Source organism: Hipposideros armiger, unplaced genomic scaffold (assembly GCF_001890085.2).
Source record: "Hipposideros armiger isolate ML-2016 unplaced genomic scaffold, ASM189008v1 scaffold_29, whole genome shotgun sequence".
NCBI lineage: Eukaryota > Metazoa > Chordata > Mammalia > Chiroptera > Hipposideridae > Hipposideros > Hipposideros armiger.
Window position 1 is genome coordinate 4,464,503 of NW_017731379.1, and position 23,445 is coordinate 4,487,947.

General features: G+C 35.6%; 1 protein-coding gene across 12 annotated transcripts in view; it reads right to left on the reverse strand.

Annotated features, from left to right (window-relative positions):
• The window catches only part of BCAS3 (BCAS3 microtubule associated cell migration factor), a 574,404-nt gene that overhangs the window by 295,500 nt on the left and 255,459 nt on the right, over positions 1-23,445 (reverse strand). For 8 of the 12 annotated variants that reach the window (XM_019636669.1, XM_019636664.1, XM_019636665.1 and 5 more), the window contains exons 16-18: positions 20,821-20,971; positions 10,049-10,093; positions 2,234-2,358 (exon numbers count right to left, since the gene is read on the reverse strand). In XM_019636669.1, coding sequence (XP_019492214.1) covers positions 2,234-2,358; positions 10,049-10,093; positions 20,821-20,971 — 321 coding nt within the window. The remainder of the gene's footprint in view (positions 1-2,233; positions 2,359-10,048; positions 10,094-20,820; positions 20,972-23,445) is intronic. The other 4 variants (XM_019636670.1, XM_019636667.1, XM_019636663.1 and 1 more) reach the window with 1 other exon arrangement.

Below are 23,445 nucleotides of genomic sequence, written 5' to 3' on the forward strand. Positions count from 1 at the left end.
CATGAATATGAAAATCTCTATGCTGTCAAAATATTTTTAGGTATTAAGCTATGTATTTTAAGAACGATGGAAATATCCGAAATGCTAACATGGCGCAACAATATTTCCCAGTCTTTTGTATTTGTCGGCCATGTAATTTGTCCCACATTATGAAAAATGAATGATATCTGGTGGGACAGGGAAGGCCTGACTGAAAAGGAACACTGTATATATTAAGATTTAGTTACCAACTCAAGTGCATGAGAGGCTCTTTGTATGCTTGGATCAGCCTAACGTCCCATCTACTTTCTCTCGGAAAGTGTTCTCTTTTAAATTTCTGGATTCAAACAAACATGAGCAACACATACATCCTTCCTCCCCCAAACCTCTTCCTTCTTTCCTCTCAATGGGAACACTGGCCCCCATGGTAAATGAAGACCAGTCATACTTTGAGGTCAGGTGCTGAATATGGATCTAATCAAATGACTTTCTACGGAGTACACATGTCCTCACTACCAAAACAGGTTTAGTCCTCTATCTCGGGTTTTACAGTAAACCTAGGAGCATAGAAAATCACTCATGAATGCTGGGTGGGTCACCTTATCTCTATGCCAGAGGAATCAATTACAGCTGATTGGAGAAAATGGCTAATGACCAGTCAGTGGGACATAAAGGAGTAGCAAGTTAAAAGGGTAATTAGAACAGAAGGGAGAAGCATGTGAAATCGAGCTTCACAGAGGGTTTTAACGAGCAACAAAAAGTCATTTCGATAGCATCGTTAAAGCTAGGGAGGTAACAAAAAAATAAAGATGGGATAAGAAAATGGAAGGCTTGCATGCTTTACTGTATCCTCTCCCACTTAGGTAAGGAACCTGCTGTGCCTGAGATCCTATTTCCAAGGAAAGGGTCACTGAAAGTCGATAACGGGGAAAGGGCTGATGTCTGACTGCCAGGATTAAGCGTAAAGGAGAACCATTTTGCCAAGAACAATACAGCCTGTGGAACTCTTCAAAGAAGTGCCTCGAGAACAACTCGGTTTGTGACCTACTTTAATAGTGCTAAAATAAGGGGAGAATCTTATTCAAAAGGAAGTGCTTGGTCCATGAATGCAGGCATTCTCTTCTACAGAAACAATAAGCAATCACGTACTAAACAGTAATTATATGAACAGTTTAGGTATTAATCCTGGTAATCAAAGCAGGGATTTAAGGGAAAAAAAACAACTATATAAACTCAAAGGAGCATCTTTTACCATTAAAGAGGACCCTTATTTCTGAGGGGGAGCCTGTTTTTATCTTTTAATTTATAGTATGACAGGGTTGTTGTTGTTGGGGTTTTTTTAAAGTCAAGATTTAGCACTAGAGGGCCGGCCGAGTGGCGTGTTGGTTAAGAGCTGGCTTGGGATGCCAGAGGGCACTGGTTCGGATCCCACATATGAGGGCCAGTGACACTGCCCTCTACAGCTAAGATGCTGAACAACAGCTCGACCTGGAGCTGGGCTGCCAGTGAGTCGCCAGCGACGGCGTAGGCGGCAGCCCCTGCTGCAGTGGGTTGCCATGGGCTACCGTGTGTGGCCAGCAGCCAGCATGAATGGCCCAGCAGCCGCAGTGAGCGGCTGTCCAGAAGTCGTCGACTGACCTGCCTCACCGGAGAAGAGCGCAATGATGGTGCCAACTTGGGCCAGTGAAACAACGTCCTCCACAATTAGACTGAAGAATAAAAGGACAGCAACTTGTCTGTTCCCCGTCCCCCAATTCCCCAATAAAAATCTTAAAAAAATAAATAAATAAAAAGATTTAGCACTAGAAAACCTGGGTTCAAACTCTGAAACCATTACTTACTAACTACTGCGTTTAGCTAAGTTCTTTAAACCATTAATCTCAAATTCTTCATCTCTAAAATAGGGATAACAAGGTTTTCCTCTCTATCTCTCAGAGACAAAGGCATGATGTCAGCTTGTCATAAATGTAAAAGCTACATATAATGGCATGGAGGTGACAGTGTTGAGAACACCTGTAGATTGTTACCAACAAAACAAAATAAAAACACTCAATGGGAAATTTATTTAACATTTATATAAGTGGATAGCCTTTCTTCCTGTCTAAGCTTGAGTAGTTGAGAGACATGCTAAGTGAATGGAAAAATTGGTTTCTAGAATACTAGGTTCAAGAATATTCAAGGAGAACTGCTACGAATTTTCCTCAAGAAACAAAAACTACAAATGGCAAGTTTAGGCCTCAGTAAAACTACATACCTTTTTCTCTTTTCAGACCTGCATTATTTGCAAACCACGATCTGGATGTCCCAAACGTTGCAGCCACGCAAAATTCTCCTCCCATCGATTTGCTGGGTGAAATTTGTGGAGGTGGTTTAACTTTGCTTAAAAAATAAAATGATAGTAAAAAAAATTACCATGATGAACTCACAGCCCTTAAGATAATGATACATTTTCCTTAAAATTCTACCCATAAGTATTCCAACAGTGTGGACATGCATTTTGCCTTAAGTAGTAATTGGTGGTGTGAGAGTGTGTTCTGCAGTAAAAGTAAAATTAGTTCAAAGTTTCAGAGCATTATCAGAATAGCAACTGATAAGACCAATAAAAATTAATTCCTTTTTGAAGTAGGTGCTGGTGGAATCCAAGTCACTTCTTTTCAAATGGATAACATTTCCCTGGAGATTTCAGAGGGGAACAATAAAGCCAGCAGGAACGTCTCACAATAATAAAATAGTTTACCATTTTGATATAAAAGATGCAGGACTGACAATACAGTTGAATGAAGACAGCATGAATGAAAATAATGAGATAATACAGAATGAAACCCTGAAAATGCTCTCAGCCACAATGATATGTAGAGTTAGACAATGTCTGAGAAGGCGATCTAATCATGTAACGCAACTATATTCACTGATCTTCCAATCCATTTACTTTTCTTTTCATGGGTTTGTGAAAAGGATGTGTCTATTTTTGTTCTGTTTCTCATATGTTTGAGGACACATTAAATAACTGCTGCTGCTTCACATAACTACCATTAAAAAGCACTTGCTATAAAAAATTAAAAAAAAACACTTGCTTTCCTCTTTGTTTTCCCCACATCAGTTTTCATACCATCAACTTCTAATATCAAACTTTTCCTTTTTTTAAATCCTATATTTCTCTTCTTTTTTGATTTGTCAAAGGCTACCCCAAAGCTCATGAGCAATTCTGCCAACCACTTTAGATACACGGTGGTAATATTTTCTCTAATTCATAGGCCAGAAAATAACCTCACTGTACACCGGTCAAGTTCACAGCCCAGCTGGGGCACAAGAATAACAGAGCTTGGGTGTTCCTACTTTGCTAGTCAGTCTCCAACATCAAGTAACATTTCTACCTTTTTTGCTCACTATCCTTTATCTCTTTATCTTTTAATAAAGTATGGTTGGATGGAGAAAGATTGGTTTTTGGAATCGGGAAGAAATCTGAATCTGAATCCCAATTCTACCACTTAATAGCTGTGTGACTTTCAGTTAATTTATTTAACCTCTCAGGGCACAGACTACTCATATGCAAAATAAAAAATAGTAATGCCTACCTCACAGGGTTATTTTAAGGGTTATTAAATTTGTTCTCCAGGTGTGGTCCCTGACTAGTAGTTCCACCTGGGAATTTTGTAACATGCAAATATTCATCAGGCCACACCCCACACCTACTGAATCAGAAAACTGGGGGTTGGGCCTAACAATTTGTGGGGGTTTTTTAAGGAGTCTTCTAGGAGATTCTGGTGTGTGCTCAGGTTCAAGAACCACTGGATCAGGTAAAGCACATAAAGCTCTAAAGGCAGTGCCTTCCCATATCATAGTACTCAACAATGTTAACTCTCTTCTACATAGCACACCGAATGTTTTAAAAATTAATCTTTGCCTTAGTGATCCCAGTTTCCAGGTCCTTATGACACTTGAAATAGTCACTCACATATTTCCCAAATCTTCTGTTTTGACATCTTCCTGCTAGGGAAACAGTAAGTCTGGATCAGAGGCCACTGTTACTGGTTTTTTGGGGTCTCTCCCTTTGTACCAAATCCACGGCAATGCACATTGCCGTATATGAAAAGATCTCTTTCCATCATTAACATTTCTTAAACACTTTATATCATTATACATAAAGATCACATCTATGCCTCAAATACCAACACCAGTCACAGTTAGACTTCTACACTAACAGGAAATAAAGACATAGTTTTATAAAAGTTTCTGTGAGGCAATGAATCTGGTTCTACGAACAGCTTCACGTCTTCCTTGTTACATTTGCCACAAGTGCAATAACCTACCAACAGAAGAGAAGAGTACCATCCACGTGATAGTGCCTGAACAAACACGCACCATCCCTTGGTATCCAGGGAACCGGGGTCAGAACTGTTTGCTCTCTGTTGTACTACCTTAGAACAGAAACTCTCCTTTAGCCTTTATTTCCATCACTGAACTACTATCATTGCGCTGTTAAGTTCCTGTAACTAGCATCTTTTAAGTTTCATTGGTCATTTGTAACACTTAGGAGTTTTGGGACGTTGGATGGAGGAGGAGAGAGAAATAACCATTCCAGAATTTTTTAAAAGGTGTTTCCAACTGTGTGACTAAGTGTTTTTACTAGAATCACCATCAGTGAACAACAGGACTACAATGTACAAATAAGCTTCATAAGGACAAATTCAAAGCTCTTTGCAAATTACTGAATGCTATTTTTGTTTTTGTTTCTTAAATCATGCATTGAGCAACAAGATAGAAAACAAGTAAGCATGCCACTTCTTAAGAGAGACTATGGTGCATCTAAGGGATGCAACCAATACCGTTAAAAATAGTTGCTACTGGGTGAGATGGCTACCTTTATAACAAAACAATAACGAGTAGAAATATGATAGGACATCAATTTGCTCTTTGGCCATAAAAATATAGTCTGCGTGTTTACTAGCTTACAGTTTAATCAGCCAATGTCAAAAGTTAAAATCTCTTACACTTCTTTAATGTTGCATATAACTCAGCTTCTGAACATAAAACTAAAAAGCATCAATACAGTATCATTTTACATAAACTCATTGTCCCCTGCAGAGAATAAGTATCTTATGGTAAAAGTATGCTTAAAATGATGTAAAGAATGATTTATTTTATTTTTATACTGCCTTATTTCTTCTTTTGCCTCTGATAGGGCCTTGATAAATCACATTAGTAAAAGTTCATGTTTAATAAGTAATCAAGAGTTTTCATTCCTAAAAATAAATTGCTACCACCTACGTGGCACAGTGCTATGTGCTGGGTATGGGGCAGATGTGGTGAACATATTCATAAGAAGTTATTTCTATTATCAGTCTACATTTGAAATGACTATGATATTTAAGCAAAACAACATAAAAATACATGCGTGTGGGGCTGGCTGAGTGGCTCAGTTGGTTAAGAGCTCGCTCAAGAGTTTGAGCTCTGAGCAACAGCGGTTCAAGTCCCGGCCGGAGCTGAGCAGCCACTGAGCTGCCAACAGGTGGCAGGATGGCTCAGCTAAAAAAAAAAAATACATGCGTGTGTGTATATAGACTTTCAGAAAAATAAAAAGGAGAAATAATCTAAAGATTACTATTAATAAAGTTTTTTCTGTGTAATATACCCCAATGGAAGAAATTTGACTTTGACTGAATTTGCCCTTCATCTTGTTTTAAAAAGACCAAGAACAGGAATGATGGGTAGAAGCAGAATTTAATTTTTCCACAATGACCCATAATATCTCTATTGCAAAATAACCTTTGTTGGCAGAAAAACACTGAAAAATGATATGTATATGTGAAAGGAATAGAAGTAAAAAGAGCTAGGCTTGTAAATCGTGTTCACTTATAGATTGGTGATCCAACCATTTTAGGAAAGTGTTCTAATGCTATCCCTTTTTTTTTTGTTTTCTTTCTTCCTTTCAATAACTCTCTTTATCCTCTGAAAGGGACTTAACAAGTCCCATCAAAAAAATTAGCAAGTTTAATATGAATACCTCTGGATGTTTGGAGGCCTTCTTTCATTTATTTATTAATTGATTACATTAATAATATGATATAAAAAATTTCAGTGTATATGGGTGTCCAGAAATTCAATTGTGTTATGATTATAAATGAGAACAAAACATACTGATAGTAATGATGGACTCCTTCCTACTGAGAACTGCTGCTCTTTACTCTCCTGAGCCCATCAAAAATGACCCCATATTAAAAAATAAAAAGAAATATTTGGTTTAACTTGTGAATAAAACGTAAAAGAAAAATGGAATGAATTCAACTTTCACCATATCAGGCAAAACAATGATCATAAAACATCATAGTTACTAAACTTGACATAAGATAACATAAAAGGAAGATACACATACAAAGACATAAACAAAAACAAAAACAAAAAACCCAAAATGAACAAATAAGGTGCTAAATGAAAACTCAGCAATTGAACTTTCTGTCATTTTTTCTGGGAGACTTAACCATCTTACCATAGAATAAGAATCATTTTTACTGCCTTCAGAAGTTCTGGGGACATTAACATTACAATACGTTTAAAATTATTTATAAAGACTACTGAAGTTACCCATTGGCTTTTACTGTGTTATGTAATCCACTCAGATTAACATATTGAATTTCTCTTGACTGCTTTTTTTTCCTCTCCACACTCTACTGCAAAGGAAAAGAAAAAAAAGCAAAACTCTAATGATATCTGCTTTAAAATTACAAAAAAATGATGCCCATCTGGATAATTTTACTATGTCCTACAGAATAGGGTAGAAAGTGGTTTATCTGTGGACGGCATGAAAGGCAGCAATGAGGTCCGATGCCTTGTTTAGGACACAAGCATGAAATGAGCTAAATTGAGATAGAAGCACCGTTTCTTTCCTTTTCTAAAACATAAGGGTATAGTCAATAATATTTCAGTTTAAATGCTAGATACAACATTGATGTAAGAATTACAAGTGGTGTAATGTCTCTGTGTTAAAGAAATAATTTTCTTTATATTCCTCATTGTGATTAAATTAAACTTTTAAAAGAAATTTAGAAGTTTTCTCTCACTTTCAACTTTATTTTTCTAAAGTAAGAGCTAAGATGGGAAACAAAGTATTTTATTTTAAAGATAATAATCTATCTAAAATTATTCTATCACAAATTGCTCTTAAAGGTTTAACAAATTTTCATAAACTTTGCAAATAAGAGAAGATTCTCCTCTCCATATAAATCTTACAATCACTTCTCAGCCTTTTGGCTAAGATCAAGTGTAGTATCCATATAAATCTTACCTTCCAAAAATGAAATTATAAAATCTTCCAACATCCTCAAAAGAACATTAGTTAAAATGAACTATTTATATATAGATCAAATACTCTCAGACAGTGCTAATTAAAACTTTAAGTATAATTTAATATGTAAGTTTTAATTCCTCTTTAACATTATGGACTTTTGCCCACACTGTTATGTATATATTTTTTTCTTTTGATTAGCAGTTCAAAAATAACAGCTTAAACACAATACTACATGCACATTAGGAGCTCAATAAATACTTGTTCCTCATTTGTAATACTGAAAGCAAAATTCATTTTTAAAAATTCACAATGGTTATTTCTCTTAAATTTCTGTATTAAAAAAGTGTATCATATGTGTGATTCTTTGACTTTATAGTCATTCCAACTCAAATATCCTGGAGGATACATAATCCCTGGAATGTATAAAGGAGCTAAAATGTCGAGGACAGCCTGCATAGTTAACTTTCCAACAAGCTTATTTTGTTATCAAAGGGAAAGACATTATTTTAAACTGACTCATCAGAAACTGCATGAATTTAAACAATTAAACCAGTTTACCAAAGAATGAAGAATTAGTAGAAATTGTGATCAAAAGCAAAATCTTAGCTGAATGTTGCAACGTGAAAGTAATACAAATTTTGTATGAAATTTCTATAGCGTTTTAAGAGGAACTGTAAAATCTTCATATTCTCCCAAAATACAAATATTACCCTACAACTGAAAGTACTATAAACATATTTATTTAGCATAAGGTTTTATTTCAGAATAGTAAAAACATTCTCAAGTTCAATGCTACGTATCATGGAAAAATAGCAAAAACTGCTCAAACAAAGAAGCTCTTATAAACAACATGGAAGAAGTTGTCAAATTTATATTCATTTTGCTGCCTTAATTTGAGGTTTCATTAAGATCTTAATGGGAAAAACATGCACCACTAGTAAAGGAACATATTTTAAAGGAGGATCTTTTAGGCTAGCATAAGTGACTAAAAACGAGTTTCTTGTGAGCTAACGATGGCATCAAACAAACCACAAAGCAGTCTTCTAAAAGACAGGCAATGATTTAAAAGTCTACTATATTTCATATATCCCTTTCTTTAATCTGGCTCTTTTAATCTTGTTTCAACCTCAAATCATTTCTGGTTGACAAGTGCTTTTGCTTAAATTTGAGGAGCACATAAGCTGTTGAAGGAATGGACTTTTCTTACTTAACATACAACATTTGTTACTCCATCTTTACTTCTATGCTAAAACTTCAATCTTTATTAACATGCTCAAACTCTTTTCTTTGTACTTAGAATGAGACATTTATCCTAAGATGGAATTTAATTCTAAGTTTAGTCTACAAAGAAATTTTATCATATGTTGATCTGGCATTTAAAAACTGACTGCTCCCTATAAGCGCCTAAGTAAGATTCATGTATCTTATTTTTTTTTAAAGGAACCTAGTCAACAAAAAGAATAAAGATGACTTTCATGGAATTTTTATTCATTTATACCTTGAATTTGTTTAAAATAGTTTCACAACCTGTGTCCTAATTTAGATGCTGCATTTCAAGGAAGAATTAGAAAGTATGAACAATTCACAGTAGCCTTTATGAGAACTACACATATATGTGCAGAACTCTTTTAAGTATTCTGACTAAATTTATAAAATTGACATAACTTACATTGCTCTAAACTTCCTTTTGGCTCACTTACTCTTAAAAGCAAAAAACAAAAACAAAACAAAAACAAAAAACCATGATCTAATTTTAAAAAGCATCTTTTCAAAACTGGTCTTTTTTTCCCTTAAATAAGAAAGGAAATAGTGATAGCAGCAGTTAACATTTATTGAGCTCTTATGCACCAGACACTGTTCTAAGCAATTTATATTTGTCAGTTCATTTAATCCTCACAATGAACCTATGAGGTGGGTGTTAAATGGGTAAGTCCATTTAACAGATAGGGAAACCAAGAAACAGAAAGGTTTTAGATAATCACCCAAGATTATATAGGTAGGAAGTGCCTGAGCTGGTATTTAAGACCTAGGAAGTCTGATTGGAGCCCTAACACTTAACCATTATGTTAAACATAGTTCTAAATCCATTCTATTTTACATCTTTATATAAAAGTATTAAATATAGTTTCTTTTCAAAGTTCATCATGTCTCATCGGACAAAGTTGTATTTTATGCATTGTTATGTAAGGATTTTCCAAAATAAATATGTTGAGTATGGTGAGTTGGTGCTAGTAACTCAAAATAATAAATTATTTAGTAGTTTTTATGTGAAACACAAATTTCCTCATCTTATAGCTCCTGAAACACCGAAATTATTCAAAACAGAAGTGACTTTTGTTCCTTTGGTACCAAATAAAATGCAGTAAAAATTTATAGGGTATTTTTAGCATACCTTAAAATATATTTATATTTCAAAATAAATTATGTCCAATGTTCAGCATGACATGTATAGGGAGCTTCTATTACTATAATACTCAAGGCCTTAAACTTGGGTGTTAGCCATGTCTTATAATATACACTAGCATTATGAGAGAACTCTTCTAATTTCTTTCTCTTTAATATTAATCTGTTTTCCTTAATTTGACTTTTCAAGAAATGAAGTTAAACCAAGAAAACTGCTCTTTTAAAGCTTAAATAGCAATATTCATGTCCCATCTAGAAATTATTCAGTAATTTGGTGCATCTATCTGTGATCAGGCCATGCAACTGAAAACAACAGTACAAAACAGTTATTTTCTGAGTACAACAAATGAATTAGGCATGCGGGACTGAACTGGGACTCACCATGGAGCTTTTATGGAAAAACACCCCGCTCCAAACAGATAAGGCCTTCATGGAAAAGGGGGGAAAATGCACAAAAAATTAGAGGAAAACTCATTTAACATTAACAAATACATGTATCATACTGTAATAGAGTATGGATAAAATAACTAAAAAAATGAGTAATCATGTGTAATTCTGCTGTCGATACTGAGTCTGTATAACCAATAAAAATGATGGGTAGTAACAAGTCCCTTCATTTTCATAGGGTTGGATATTTCAAAGTGTTCTATTTCTCCCCCTTTTCTGGAGTACCCCTGCAGGGTTCCTACGGTAAAATAAAATAAATTTCACTTCTGAGGCTCTTTAAAACAAAGTACAAGTTACATGGAATAATCAGATGGAGAAAAGACTGGGATCGGTAGCAACAGATGTGTGGTTGTATGACACGAAATGTTTAAAACTAGCTAAAGATTGTTTCTATAAATATAAGTTTGCCCTTGCAAAAAATAAAAAATAAAAATAAAACTAGCTAAAGATAACTCAATATGAAAATTCGATAAGCATTGTCTGCTGTTCACCGGTTGCAGTCTCAGAGCCATAGAAAGGAAGCACATATTTTTAAGCTGCTAATTTCCAGTAAGTTGAACTGCATATTGCTGGCCAAAGGAACAAACACTAAATACAAGTAGTATGATTTATTTTCATTTAGGGCCACATTCCAGGAAACTGGCATTTCTCTTAAGAGTGGTACAAGAGATTAGCTTCCTCTACCTGGCCTGCATAGGGCTAGGTTGGAATCAATTAATTAAAGCCACAATTGCTCGTTTTAAATACAACTGGGGATACAAAGTCAGACTTCAATATTATACATAATTCTTCTTAATACTCTGTTCACAGTGCTTAAGATATGCTATGCATATTTGCACACAAAGAAGACTGGCTGATTTAATTATATCCAGAGCAAAATGTGGCTGTAGCATCTGACATTTGGAAGGAAGACATAACAAATCGAGAAGGAAAGCACGCTGGCAAAACTTGGATATTCCTTCTTTTAACTTTGGTGCTAGGAGTGTTAAAAAAAAATCTTACTAATTAGTATTAATCTCCCAGGGAATTCAGTATATTTGACCATAAAATGAAACTTGAGGATGTTTTCACAACACTTCGTACAATTCTGAGGACTGCAGCACAGAAGATAGGAAGAAGGGAACAGAATAGTAAGAGATGTTAAACAGAAGAGTAAGCTGGAAGGACTGAGATACTGAAAAAAGAAAAGAAAGAAACTTTACAGATGGTACTAATGCAAAGCAAGGAACTCTCTTTCATGGTTAATGGTAAGACCACAACCAGAGATAAGGTGTCATCATTCACATTTAAAACAGTGGGTTTCAAATATTTTTTGACTATGACCCATAGAAATATATGTTAAGGTACAAGCTGGTGTGTACATGAACCACACAAATTGAAGTAACACAAATTGAAACAATAATTTAATGAATGTGTTTTTTGTTTGTAATCAATTTTACTATTTTCTATCTCAATGCTTTGCAAACATTCATATTGGGATTTAGTTACAGTGAAGATTCATGCATATTCTAACAGGGTAACAGGGTGGGACCTGAGACTCCATCATTCTAATAAGCTCCGAGGTAATGCCAAGGCTGTGTGTTTGCAGAACCAGTAGCAAAAGTGTGTTTTATGCTATGCTATTTCATTATAGAAAAGAAAAATTAGTCACAACCCCTTTTTCTGATTTCATGATTCACTAATTACATCAGAAACAAAATGCTACTGGAGCTCACGCTGCACTTTGCCAAACACCGACAGAAAACAACTGATCCCGTGAGAAGACTCCAATCTCTCAACAGCAGAGTGACAGATTATCAGAAAATGGAAGGTTTGATGCATTTCCGTATGCCCCCAAACACCTCCCAAATGAAGAGATTCTTGTTGGCACCCAGTACCCAACTTCCTTTAATTTTCTTCATGTGACAGGCCACGTGAAATAATCAAATAATTCAAATGATTCTGACAGGAGTACCCGTGACCAGTTGCTCTTTAGTGTATATTGTATCGACGCTGGACAGTCTCCCATCTCATTCCAAATATCAGAATACAGCTGAATCATTGTAAAGAATTTGAAAAAGTTTTATCTAAGCCCTTTTATGACTCAAAAGTCTTCTCTATGGACCCCAAAAGCCAACCAAACAAAAATGAAACAAAACCTTCAATTTTTACATTTCAAAAGACCAAATGATATTCCCCACCTACAGAGCCAGTAAAAATCTTTTTCCAGGTTTAGGTTTTCATACATATAAAGGAAACATATAGTATTCACCAAACAAATTAAACACAAGCTTAAAAAAAATCACCTAGGTTTGCCTTTCCAGGCAGTAGCAGTGCATCACCAACAAGATTTCTACAGCCATTTCCTTCCCCACAATCCCAAAATGCACTGTGAACTCTCCAGACACTGCAGTACACAGGCCTGTACTAAACAGCAGTCAAGTTTAAAGACAATATGGTTTTTGCTGTTCACAACATAACCCAGTTGTATGAGGTTAAAGATAGACTTCTTCAATCAAATAAGGATCTACTGGCTAACACAGCTCATGGAGCAATGAAAGGGTTGGGGAACCAGGGTAAGAGCCCGCGTTCGAATGTACAGTTGGCATGTTTCCAATCTGTGTTCACCCACTTCTTACCCACTCCTACAAACTGGACCTCTGCCATGTACATGTAAAAGAAGAGCGACAAACTCCAAGGAATTAGAGCGACTGATGTAATTACTGACTTTGTACGGGGAGTGTCAGCTGCTCTTTTGAAATGTGCCTGCTTCATCTTTCCTCAATAGCAAAAGAATGAAAATACAAAGTCACAAAGGACAAACCCATGATCCAGCTGTCTTCACCTATGACTTTCCCCTCCCACTCCCAAATCCCACAGTTGAAGTTTTATATGGGGGCGGTTAGAAGGAGAAAGAGAGTATGTGAGTGGGAGTATATGTTGAATTAAAATGGTCTGTATTAACATATGCCACTCAAATGATCATATTCAGATATTAAGAATTTTTGTGTTCCCCAAACACTATTAAGTTTCAGTAGATTTAACAATCCTGCCATACAAAAGCTATTGACTTTGCCATGATGATGTCCTTTTCAAGCTGAATTCTGATGGGAAAACATCAGGAGTGGCCGAGAGCCTATAAATTTCCATAAAAATTTATTATAAACTGATAGTCCATCATGAAATGACTTGGCCATTGGTTCTCAAAGGTTTTTTTTCTGGAGGTTCTCGGAAGACAGGAAGGAATTGTGTTTTATATCATTAATGCTGTGTAAGGCTTTAAACTCTGATTCATTCTGTTGAATACCACACAGCACCACAAAACCTCTGGTCTTACCAGCTGAAAACAAGGCAAGTGTGAAGGTTTCCTCAATGTAAGTAAAAAGTCAAACTAGATTTGATTTGAACAAGGAGAAATCCTCTATAACTGACTCTAGTGCTAAAAAGGTAATAATGATTAGGTTCAATTATCTACAGAGTTAAAGAACTAGTCGGAGTTTAAAAGGAAAATTCTATAAACATATTCAGAAAGTCTTATTTTCCAATTGATCATGCCCTATGAGAATTGAGGCACTATCACTTCACAGACATCAGAATCAGAATAAGCGCATATAAACATTAAAGGTACTGAACAGAGAAAAAGTAGAAGAAAGGCTATACAACATTATGTGTAAAATTGTAAAGATGTATTCTCTAACAATATATTCTAGAAACTCTAATGACTCTGTTACATTCTGCATGCTCCCCCTCCCCCATTAAGAAGCAACTGAAATGGATTCACATACATATGAGCAAATTAGTCCTCATGTCATTTTCAAATGTTACTTTTAATTTTCCACTAATTTAATTTTAACTGCTCCCCACTAAAGAGACCTATAGCACTGTTGGCTCTCAAATTATTCATCTGTTCAGCAAATTGAAGCTGAAACAGACAAGTAGTTCTCTAATTTGAGACATATTCGACATGCAAATTTAAATTAAAAACTCAAGATTTTCATTAGAAAAACATTAGATAATATCACTTCTCGGCCATTTGGCTAAGCTCAAGTGTAGTATCTGTTCTTATCAGAAAAACATTAGATAATGTTCAAATTCTGCCAGATGTGGCAGAGACTAGAATAGCCTAAACAGATTGTCAAATTCATGTAGAAAGTTATTTCTGACCTTTAACACAGTATATAGCAGGCTTTTTTATACAAAAAAGGAAATCCACCGATTTATGGTACAATGGAACAAACTATGGTGTGGTTTAAGTACTCTAATGATTTAGCACAAAAATTGGAAACTCCGACTATGGTAAGTATATTGCACATGTAGAAATATCCATATCCACTCTATTGGAAGAAAATACATTGCCCAGTATTTTACATCTGGAACCAAACATTTATAGCTCAGCTATTAAGAACTAATACCTAGACAAGACAGGGCTGGGAGGTGGAGAACTACGGTATGCTGCTGTATCTGGTGAATCTTTCTCCAAATCTTTCCCACTTCATTCTCAGAACTTCTCCTATAAGGTTTGGGGCTCAGGCCAAATGGTCTAGATAAGCCAGGGTAGCCCTAATTGAATTAGAAGAAAGAACAGAACCTGATTGAATTAGAAGAAGAAACAGACCTTCCTCAAGTCCTCCCATATGCCAATGTCATTTACTCACCTTCGTGAGCTCTGATGGCAGATTTAGTCCACAAATTTCAACTAGAGGTAATCAAATCAATGCTCTTAAATGCTGCCATTTTTAAGAAAGAACAATCACCTATAGTTTAGAAATGCAGCGCTTGCTCAGCACTGGCCCAGGGCTCAACAGTGAGTCAGGCTTAGAACTGAGGTAATGGGATCAAAGACGTGGTAGGAACTCATACACTGTAAGGCCGAAAATTATAATCTATACCTATGAACTTTTATTTTTCAGAAGAAGAAACTCACCTACGACACACTGGTAACAGGTGGCAGATCCAAGATGAGAAGCCAGGGGCTTCAGACGCCTACATCACTTTACTTCCACTGTATGACCTGACCTACTTCTGTGGGGTTGGGCTCAATACCTACCTCAAATCGCTCACGAAGAAATGAATACATATAAAGATGGGGTTGGGGACAGGAACAGGAAGCTGCCCCATTTAAGGAAAAGGAAACCTATAGAAGAGAACAAATTATCTCATGTTTACGTCACTAAAAATGGTCAGCTAGTGAAGAACAAGGAAGTAACTTCATTCCCAGTTTCTATGGTTTTTGTTCCTATGTAATTACTCTGACCTCTTTTTGAAATTTACTATTCTCTGCTTGTTTCTATAAAATGATGTCTCCAGATTAATAACTTTAGATTTAATGTACAAAAAATAAAGCATAGTGATCAAAATTATTTAGTAAATCTTTACATTGGAAGCATTAAAAAAATTTTGTAACTTACTTGATTTGTTAATTCAACCAACTATTTATGAAACCATGCTTAATAAATTCCTATCACAAAACTTCACACTCCCAAACGCGGAGCAATCCCTTAGTGCCCGGTTTCACTTTTAATAGATGAGGAGATCACTTTTAACAGAGAACTATTCTTATTTGTTCTTATGATAAAAACAAGATGGAGGCCTTCCCGAGTCTTCAATCTTATATTGCAAAAAAACTGGATTCTGTTTGAATAGGTGACTGTTGAACCAAATAATTTTTAGCGGTTCTTCTGCCTTCATCAGTGTACACTGTGGTATGATAGGGTTAAGCAACAGCTGTTGCCAAAATAGGCCTTATTTCCTCCAAGTGCTGCTTCAAGGTGTAGAATGTGAAGGTGTAAATACATCTGTCTTTTGCCATTTGTAGTTCTACTAGCCTTGTGCATATCTTGGAGTAAGACAGATGGTCCCTGATGCTGCACAGGTTTCCAGGGATATATATTTCCAAAAATAAGAGGACAGATGTGAAATACGGCAAGTACAAGTTTTTATCCCCTGAAGGTTTGAGTTGAGGCTGCCATCTCAATTTGGTTATTTAAATATAGGATCCTAGACAATCCTTAGAAATCGCTGTGCTAGAAATATAACTTTTAATAAAATGTTTATTGTGTGCCTTTATGCCAAATATCTAGAACACAGAACAGAAAAAATTTTTTTCACCACCATAATCAAATTTGTTATTCAAATGGCACTGGAGGTGCTCATGGTGAATTGCACAAGATTTCCTGTCTTCTAACTTCTGTCCAAAGAGAAATGTCTACTGTTTGTTCCTTCCCCCTTTGTGGGGGAATATCCACTAGGGGCCATTTACCCAAATAAACCTCTTAATGCATTTATTTAAAAAATTTTGGGGGGCTGGCCGAATGGTGCATTGGTTAAGAGTTGGCTTGAGACGGGCCGGCCGAGTGGCACGTTGTTTAGGAGATGGCTTGGGATGCCAGCTCTGAGCAGCAGGGCCCTGGTTCGGATCCCACATGAGGGCCAGTGACACTGCCCTCTACAGCTAAGACAGTGAACAACAGCTCGACTTGGAGCTACCGTGAGTCACTGACCACGGCATAGGCTGCAGTGGGGCTGGCCAGCAGTGGGCGTGAGCTTTTGTGAGCTGCCATAAGCTGCTGTGAGTGGCCGTCCAATGGCTCACTGGCTGCTTCACCTGGGAAAAGCACAATAATAATACCGACATGGGCCAGTGAAGCGACGTCCTCCACAACTAGACTGACGAACAAAAGGACAGCAACTTGTCTGTTCCCCTTCCCTGATTCTCCAATAAAATCTTTAAAAAAAAAAAATTTTGGACACAGTTTCCCTCTGAAATGGAAAAAGAAAGTGTTGAGATAAATGTTGATCTAACCTAAGTCAGTATATAATTTTACTAGATATATTATCAGGTATAACGGAAGTAGTCATAAAACTTACATGTCTATAAATGACTCAGCACTGTTGTCTTTCAACATAATCCATCTCAACTACTTCTTGTTAATTTTATTGTTTAAATGCTAGGAAAGGCATTCCACATAAGCAAAGTTAAGAGTAAGCTAGAATTTCCAAGAGACCTGGACAATGAAAGTCCATTTGCTCATCACACTCTGGTGGACCATCATGTGGCAATGAAAATTCTCAGTAAATATAATAAAATTTAATGGAAATAATGCAAATTAACTAACTGCATTCTTGAGAATTGATCACAGTAAAATTATTTTTTAAATAAAAATGAAATAAATAGAGCCTTTCAAATCTAATGGGATAAAATATGATGAAAATGTCAGATTTGCTTCAAATCTCAACATATGTCAAAAATGAAAATTCAGGGAATATATTTTGTTCCTGCAAAACAAATATTACTTTTGGTAAGGCAAATACATGTATTTCAATGAAAATGCTAAATGTTAGGATGATAAAACCACAAGTTATATTCTCAAAATTCTATAATCAAATGTTAGGGTGACTTAAAAAACAGAAGTAATGTTTGGGTGACTTATAGTAAGAATAGCAATTTCTGAATATAATCAACAAATCCTTCAGAAAGTGTCTTAGGGGTATTAAGTCTTGTAATGTAGCAATAGTCAGGTTATGAATACTATCCTCGAAGTGTTTACAGGTCACTCTAACCTGTGTTAATAGGAATAAATAAAAGAATAGTAGGAGGGCAGGAGGAAAAAGAATAGTAGGTGAGGAGAGAAAAAATATAGTAGCTGGGGTGATTTGTGGCACACTAAATCTCTACCACAAGTAAAGAATTCATTACAGACAACAACTACATAAAAAAAACTAATAAAGTAAGTTTAAAAATCAGTTATTTTGATAATTATACTATGGTTATATAAAAGACTATCCTGTCTTTAGAAATTAAATATTGAAATACGTACAAATAAGTGGTTACTAAGTCTTCAAATTACTCTGAAACAATTTCAAAAACAACATGGTGTGGATGTGTATATGTAGGTGGGTGTGTGTGTAAGCAGAGAGAATGTGAGTGATAAGGCAAATACGTTAAGCTGTTAGCAGTTGGGAAATCCGGATATACAGGAATTCCTTTTACTGGTCTTGTAACTTTTTATAAGTCTGAATCTACATCAAAATTTAAGAAATGTAAAACCAAGTACTCATTACGGGAGAAATATTAATTATTCTCTCTAAACACTTCACTACCGGACATGCTATTGTAAAAAGAGTTCAAAAATTGGCAAAAATGGTTTGAGTACTGAGATAAAAAGTCTAGTAATGTGATACATGTATTTTGAACTAATATTAATTTCAAAGCATATAACTCAAATTCATATTATTTCATTCATTAATAAAGAATTATTAAATTGTGTACAATATAAGGGAGCCTGATATACATTCATTAAAAATCTAGGAATTGGGGCCAGCCGAGTGGCGCGTTGGTTAAGAGCTGTCTTGGGACACCAGCTCTGAGCAGCAGGACTCTGGTTTGGATCCCACATGAGGGCCAGTGACACTGCCCTCTACAACTAAGATGGTGAACAACAGCTCAACCTGAAGCTGGGCTGCCATGAGTCCGCCAGCGACGGCATAGGCTGCAGCCCCTGCTACAGTGGGCTCCCATAAGCTACCATGTGTGGCCGGCAGCCAGTGTGAGCGGCCAGCAGCCGGTGTGAGCTGCCAAGAGCCGCCGTGAGCGGCCATCCAATGTCCGGCGACCGATCTGCCTCACCCGGAAAGAGCACAATGATAATACCAACATGGGCCAGTGAATCAATGTCCTCCACAACTAGACTGAACAACAAAAGAACAGCAACTTGTCTGTTCCCCTTCCCCTGATTCCCCAGCACTGTTCCCCTCTCTCAATTCCCCAATAAAATCTTAAAAAAAAAAATCTAGGAATTGTGACCAAGTTTTTAAAAAGAAAAGAACACATAAGATTAATCTAAGTTCATAAAGTATGGTAGCACAGGAAGACGCCAGATGATTAATGGTTTCTACCCACCTAAGAGCAGAAAGGCAGAGAGTAGCAAGAGAAGGGAGAGTGAAAAAGAGATTTTACCTTTTTAGTATGGAAAATTTCAAATATATACAAAAGTAGACTCAATTTCCACCCCTACCCACAAGTATTTGAATTAAATTCTAGCATCATGTGATTTTATGCATAGACCTTCAGTCATTATCTTAGAGATATATGTGAAGAAACTTTTTCGAAAAAGAGAGCTAATTCTTTGCATTATAAAATAGCATGACTCTTAAGTTTTGAAAACAACCACGACACACCAGAAACAAAACTAAAATTAAATTCAGGATGAACTATTTTAAGTATTCTTCCGGTTAGATTCAGAAAGACAGACAAAAACTCCTAAGTACTTTGTAGAATTGTACATTGCTGATTTGGGAGCTAGGTTTGCTGTGTTTTTCTTTTTTTTTCACCCTTAATATGCCAGAGACTCAATTTTATTTCTGCATTCAGCAATGAGATCACTTTAATACAAAAATTACTCCACTAGGTAGCAGGTCAATTTCTGTGTTATGGTGAAATCTGGAGCTCAAAGGCCTCGTCCCTGAAAATGACTATTTCTACTCACAAAATTGACCTCTATACACACTTTACCATCTAACACAACAAAATTAAGACATAGTAACATAGCAGCCAAATAATTTAATCTATTCTTTTTGTCAAAAAGACCCTGAGGACTACTTAAAGCCAAGATGGGGTTTTCTCCTGACTATAGAATTATTAAGACAGTTGTTCCATTTCAAATTAGGTTAAACCTCAGGATTGCTTATTGATAAAAATAGGTAATTTGCATACACACACACACACACATACACATACATATACATACATACATATACAGAGGGTACCAAAAAGTGTATACACATTTTAAGAAAGGAAATAAACTGTATTAATTGTAATACTCATATACCAATAACAAAAGATGAATACAAGTCACGTTTGACTTCTGCAATTACAAGAGCTGCTCAAAGTGGTCACCATCAGTGTCCAGACACTTCTGATTACGGCAAACTACTGCTTGAGCATAGATAACATCTCTTAAAATGTGTATACATTTTTTTGGGCACACCCGGTATATATATATCTATATTCTGGAATTTCAGAGTTAGTACACAATTTAATATCTAATGATATCTCAGACACAGCACTTTATTTTCAGGAACCCAAAGAAGTGATAATTTTATACTCCTAACAGGTAGGAATTTTTAAAAAGTTTAAAAAGCTTGATATGCACACAAAAAATACAGCGAGCCATCAAAAGTCTTTGAGGATGTTAACGGCCAATCTTGAGTAGAGCCCAAATCTTAGGACCCTCGCTATTGAAAACTACCCATAGTATTACATTATCCTGACATTAAGGACAGATTATTATATTTAAATCATACCTCAATATACATGATTTCTTAAAAGTATTAGAAACATGGTTGTCATCTAAAATTCTCTCCTTAGTATTTGTGTTTGTCAAAATTTGGGAGTCATTATAAATCCAGATCATGTCCACAAAGCAAGAAAATGAAACTGTACTTTCAAACAAAGCCACAAGGCACCAAGAATAAGACTGAGTAGATGGGTCTGGTTTTTATTAGCCAATCCTCATTTTCACAACTTGTCACTGCTTTGTTTTTCCTATGAATGTGTGTGTACATGGCTGTGTGTGAGTATGTTTGTGCACGTTCTATACTTTAAGTCTCATGTTGGCTAGAAATGAAGAATATAATCAAAACCACACAAATAAAAAGAATTTTTCATTTTTTTATATATTCAACCCCCTTAAACAGCTATTAAAAAAATACCAAGCCTGAGGCCTTACCCCGTTCGTTTGGTGATGGTCCCCAGTGTCATCGGCTGCTTGATTTGTGCAAGAGGCATCAACACCATCAAGCTGGGGAGAGGAGAGAGTCGAGGGTTGCCAGGGTTGTTGTTGGCAAAATTATTATAGGAGTCTTGGCTGTTTAGTTTCCCTACAAAGATAAAAATAAAGAAAAGGATCAACAAAGGAAGTTTCCTTCTCTGATAGGGTTTGCACGATCTCTGTTATTCATTTAAAAAAGTTATCCAAGGCAGAAATGATTCTAAAAAAATCATGATTATATGAATGGGAAAAAACCCCAAAAGATATTGGTAACACCAAGTATGACTTGATTATAAATAGAGGCTTTAGACTTTGAGGATGGAGGATATTGAATTGGATAGATGTTCAATGGTTACACAAATCATTAGTATAAAATTTAATGGTATTATGAAAAAATATAAGATAGAGAAAAAAATTGGGAAAAGTCTAAATTAATCCAGAGGAGGCATAGAGCATTTCCTGAAACGAGCTTGAGAACAAGTGGGGAGAATATTCCAACAATGGCAGTCTGTGAAGGCTCAGAGGGCAGAAGAAACATGAGTTGTAAGGATGGGTACCCATGGAGAGTAGCCTGAGCGACACAGGATGAGACAGACCAAAGTCATCGGCAAAAACATCATCACCTTCCTCCCAATATCTACCACTCCCCACCATAAAATTTAAAAACATAAATGAACACACTTCCCTTTATTTTTATACTGGGCATGAATGTCAAAAATTAAAAAAGGGTAGTCATCGTGGCTCATTAATAACAAGGAAAAACAAACTCCTCTGTGAAATAAAATTTGATCTACAGAGATAGTAAGTACTCTAGGTTTACCAGTAAGCTCAACTCCTTATGCATTTATCTTTTCTCCCTCTCCATGGTTTTGCGTTTTCCAGAAATGTCCTATAAATGAAATCTCAAAATAAAGAGCTTATTGGGTCGCTTCTTTCACTTGGCCTATAAGCATCTGAGATTCATTCATTCTACATGTTCCTGCATGTGTCAATAGTTTTTTCATTTTTATTCCTGAGTATGATTCCATTACATGAAAGTACTTCCATTTGTTTATCCAGTCATTATTGAAAGAATATTTGATTTCTTTCCAGCTTTTCGCTATTTTGAATAAAACAACTATAAGCATTTGTGTACAGGTTTTTATATGTTTTGATTTTTTTTATATATATAAATAATCTAGGAATGGAATTGCTGGTCATAGTAAATGAATGTTTGCATGGACATAGTAATTGTATGTTTAAGGTCATGAGAAAATGACAAACAGTATAGGGAAATACAATTTTTGTACATTGATCTTGTATCCTACAAGCTTGCTGAACTTGTTTCATAGCTCTAATGGTTTATAGGATTTTCTATATCAATGATCATCTCATCCTCAAAGAAGCGAGCTTTACTTCTTCCTTTCCAGTTCAGATGCCTTCTATTTCTTTTACTGCCTAATAGTCCTGGATACAAGTTCTAGTACAATACTGAACAGAAGTGGCAAGGGCAGACAGGTTCATTTTGAGTTAATTTTTGTATATGGAGTGAGGTATGAGTGGAGGTTCACTGTGTTCACTGCTTTGAAAATGGAGGTACACTTGTCTCATCACCATGTGTTAAAAAGATTATCCTTTTTCCACTGAACTGCCTTTCCACCTTTGTCAAAAATCAATTGATCATATATGTGTGGGTTTATTTCTGGACTCTGTTCCATTGATCCATGTCTCCATCCTGTCATCAATACCACATTTATTTCATTACTGGAGCTTTATAGTGATTCTTATAATTCACGCACTTACACAGAAACGTTGTAAAAATCGACATTTTCCATGTTTATAATCCAACAACTCTTCCATACAGAAAACACCTTACTGACCCAATGTTCTTTTTCAAATAATTTTTCTTGATTTTTCATAAAAATATCTGCACCAGTTACATGGTTAACTGTAAATCTGGTATTTCATAAATAACAGTTATAGTGAACCCAAACATATAAGTTTCTTTTTTACTAATTTGAATTAAGGAGACAAATTTATAGAGAAAACTAAAGAATTCCTCCCCCCCCAAAAAAAGAGTCCTAATTAATAATATTTCTAAAAGACATCCTGAAAACATTCACTCTTAGAATGGATTCACTACAGAGGGAGAACTACCACACTGTATCTAATGGTAGCTTCAAAGGTAGTGGACAAGTAAGAGGTTCCTTTTAAAAAATCATTACAAGATGACGGTATCTTCAGAATTAGGATAATGTCTTAACCAAATGCGACTTCTTTCTTGGACACAAATCGATGGAATTATCAAGCTAAACACTTATAAATGTCTCTTTAGCAAAATAAGGTGAAAGGTAAGAAATTCACAAAAAATAAATATTTATCTATCCCCCAATTTCCATACCAGAATTCACAGTCATGTTAACTGAAGTGACCCACACCTATCGTAGGGATAATAAAAGACAGCATTCAGAATTTGCACAAGCTGCTTTAGGCTATTTAACAAATTACTCGATAATATCTACGTTCATACAATACAGAGTGAAATTCTACTACAATATTTTATTTTTGTGGAGTAACAGAAAAACTGATTTATAGTTAAGACAT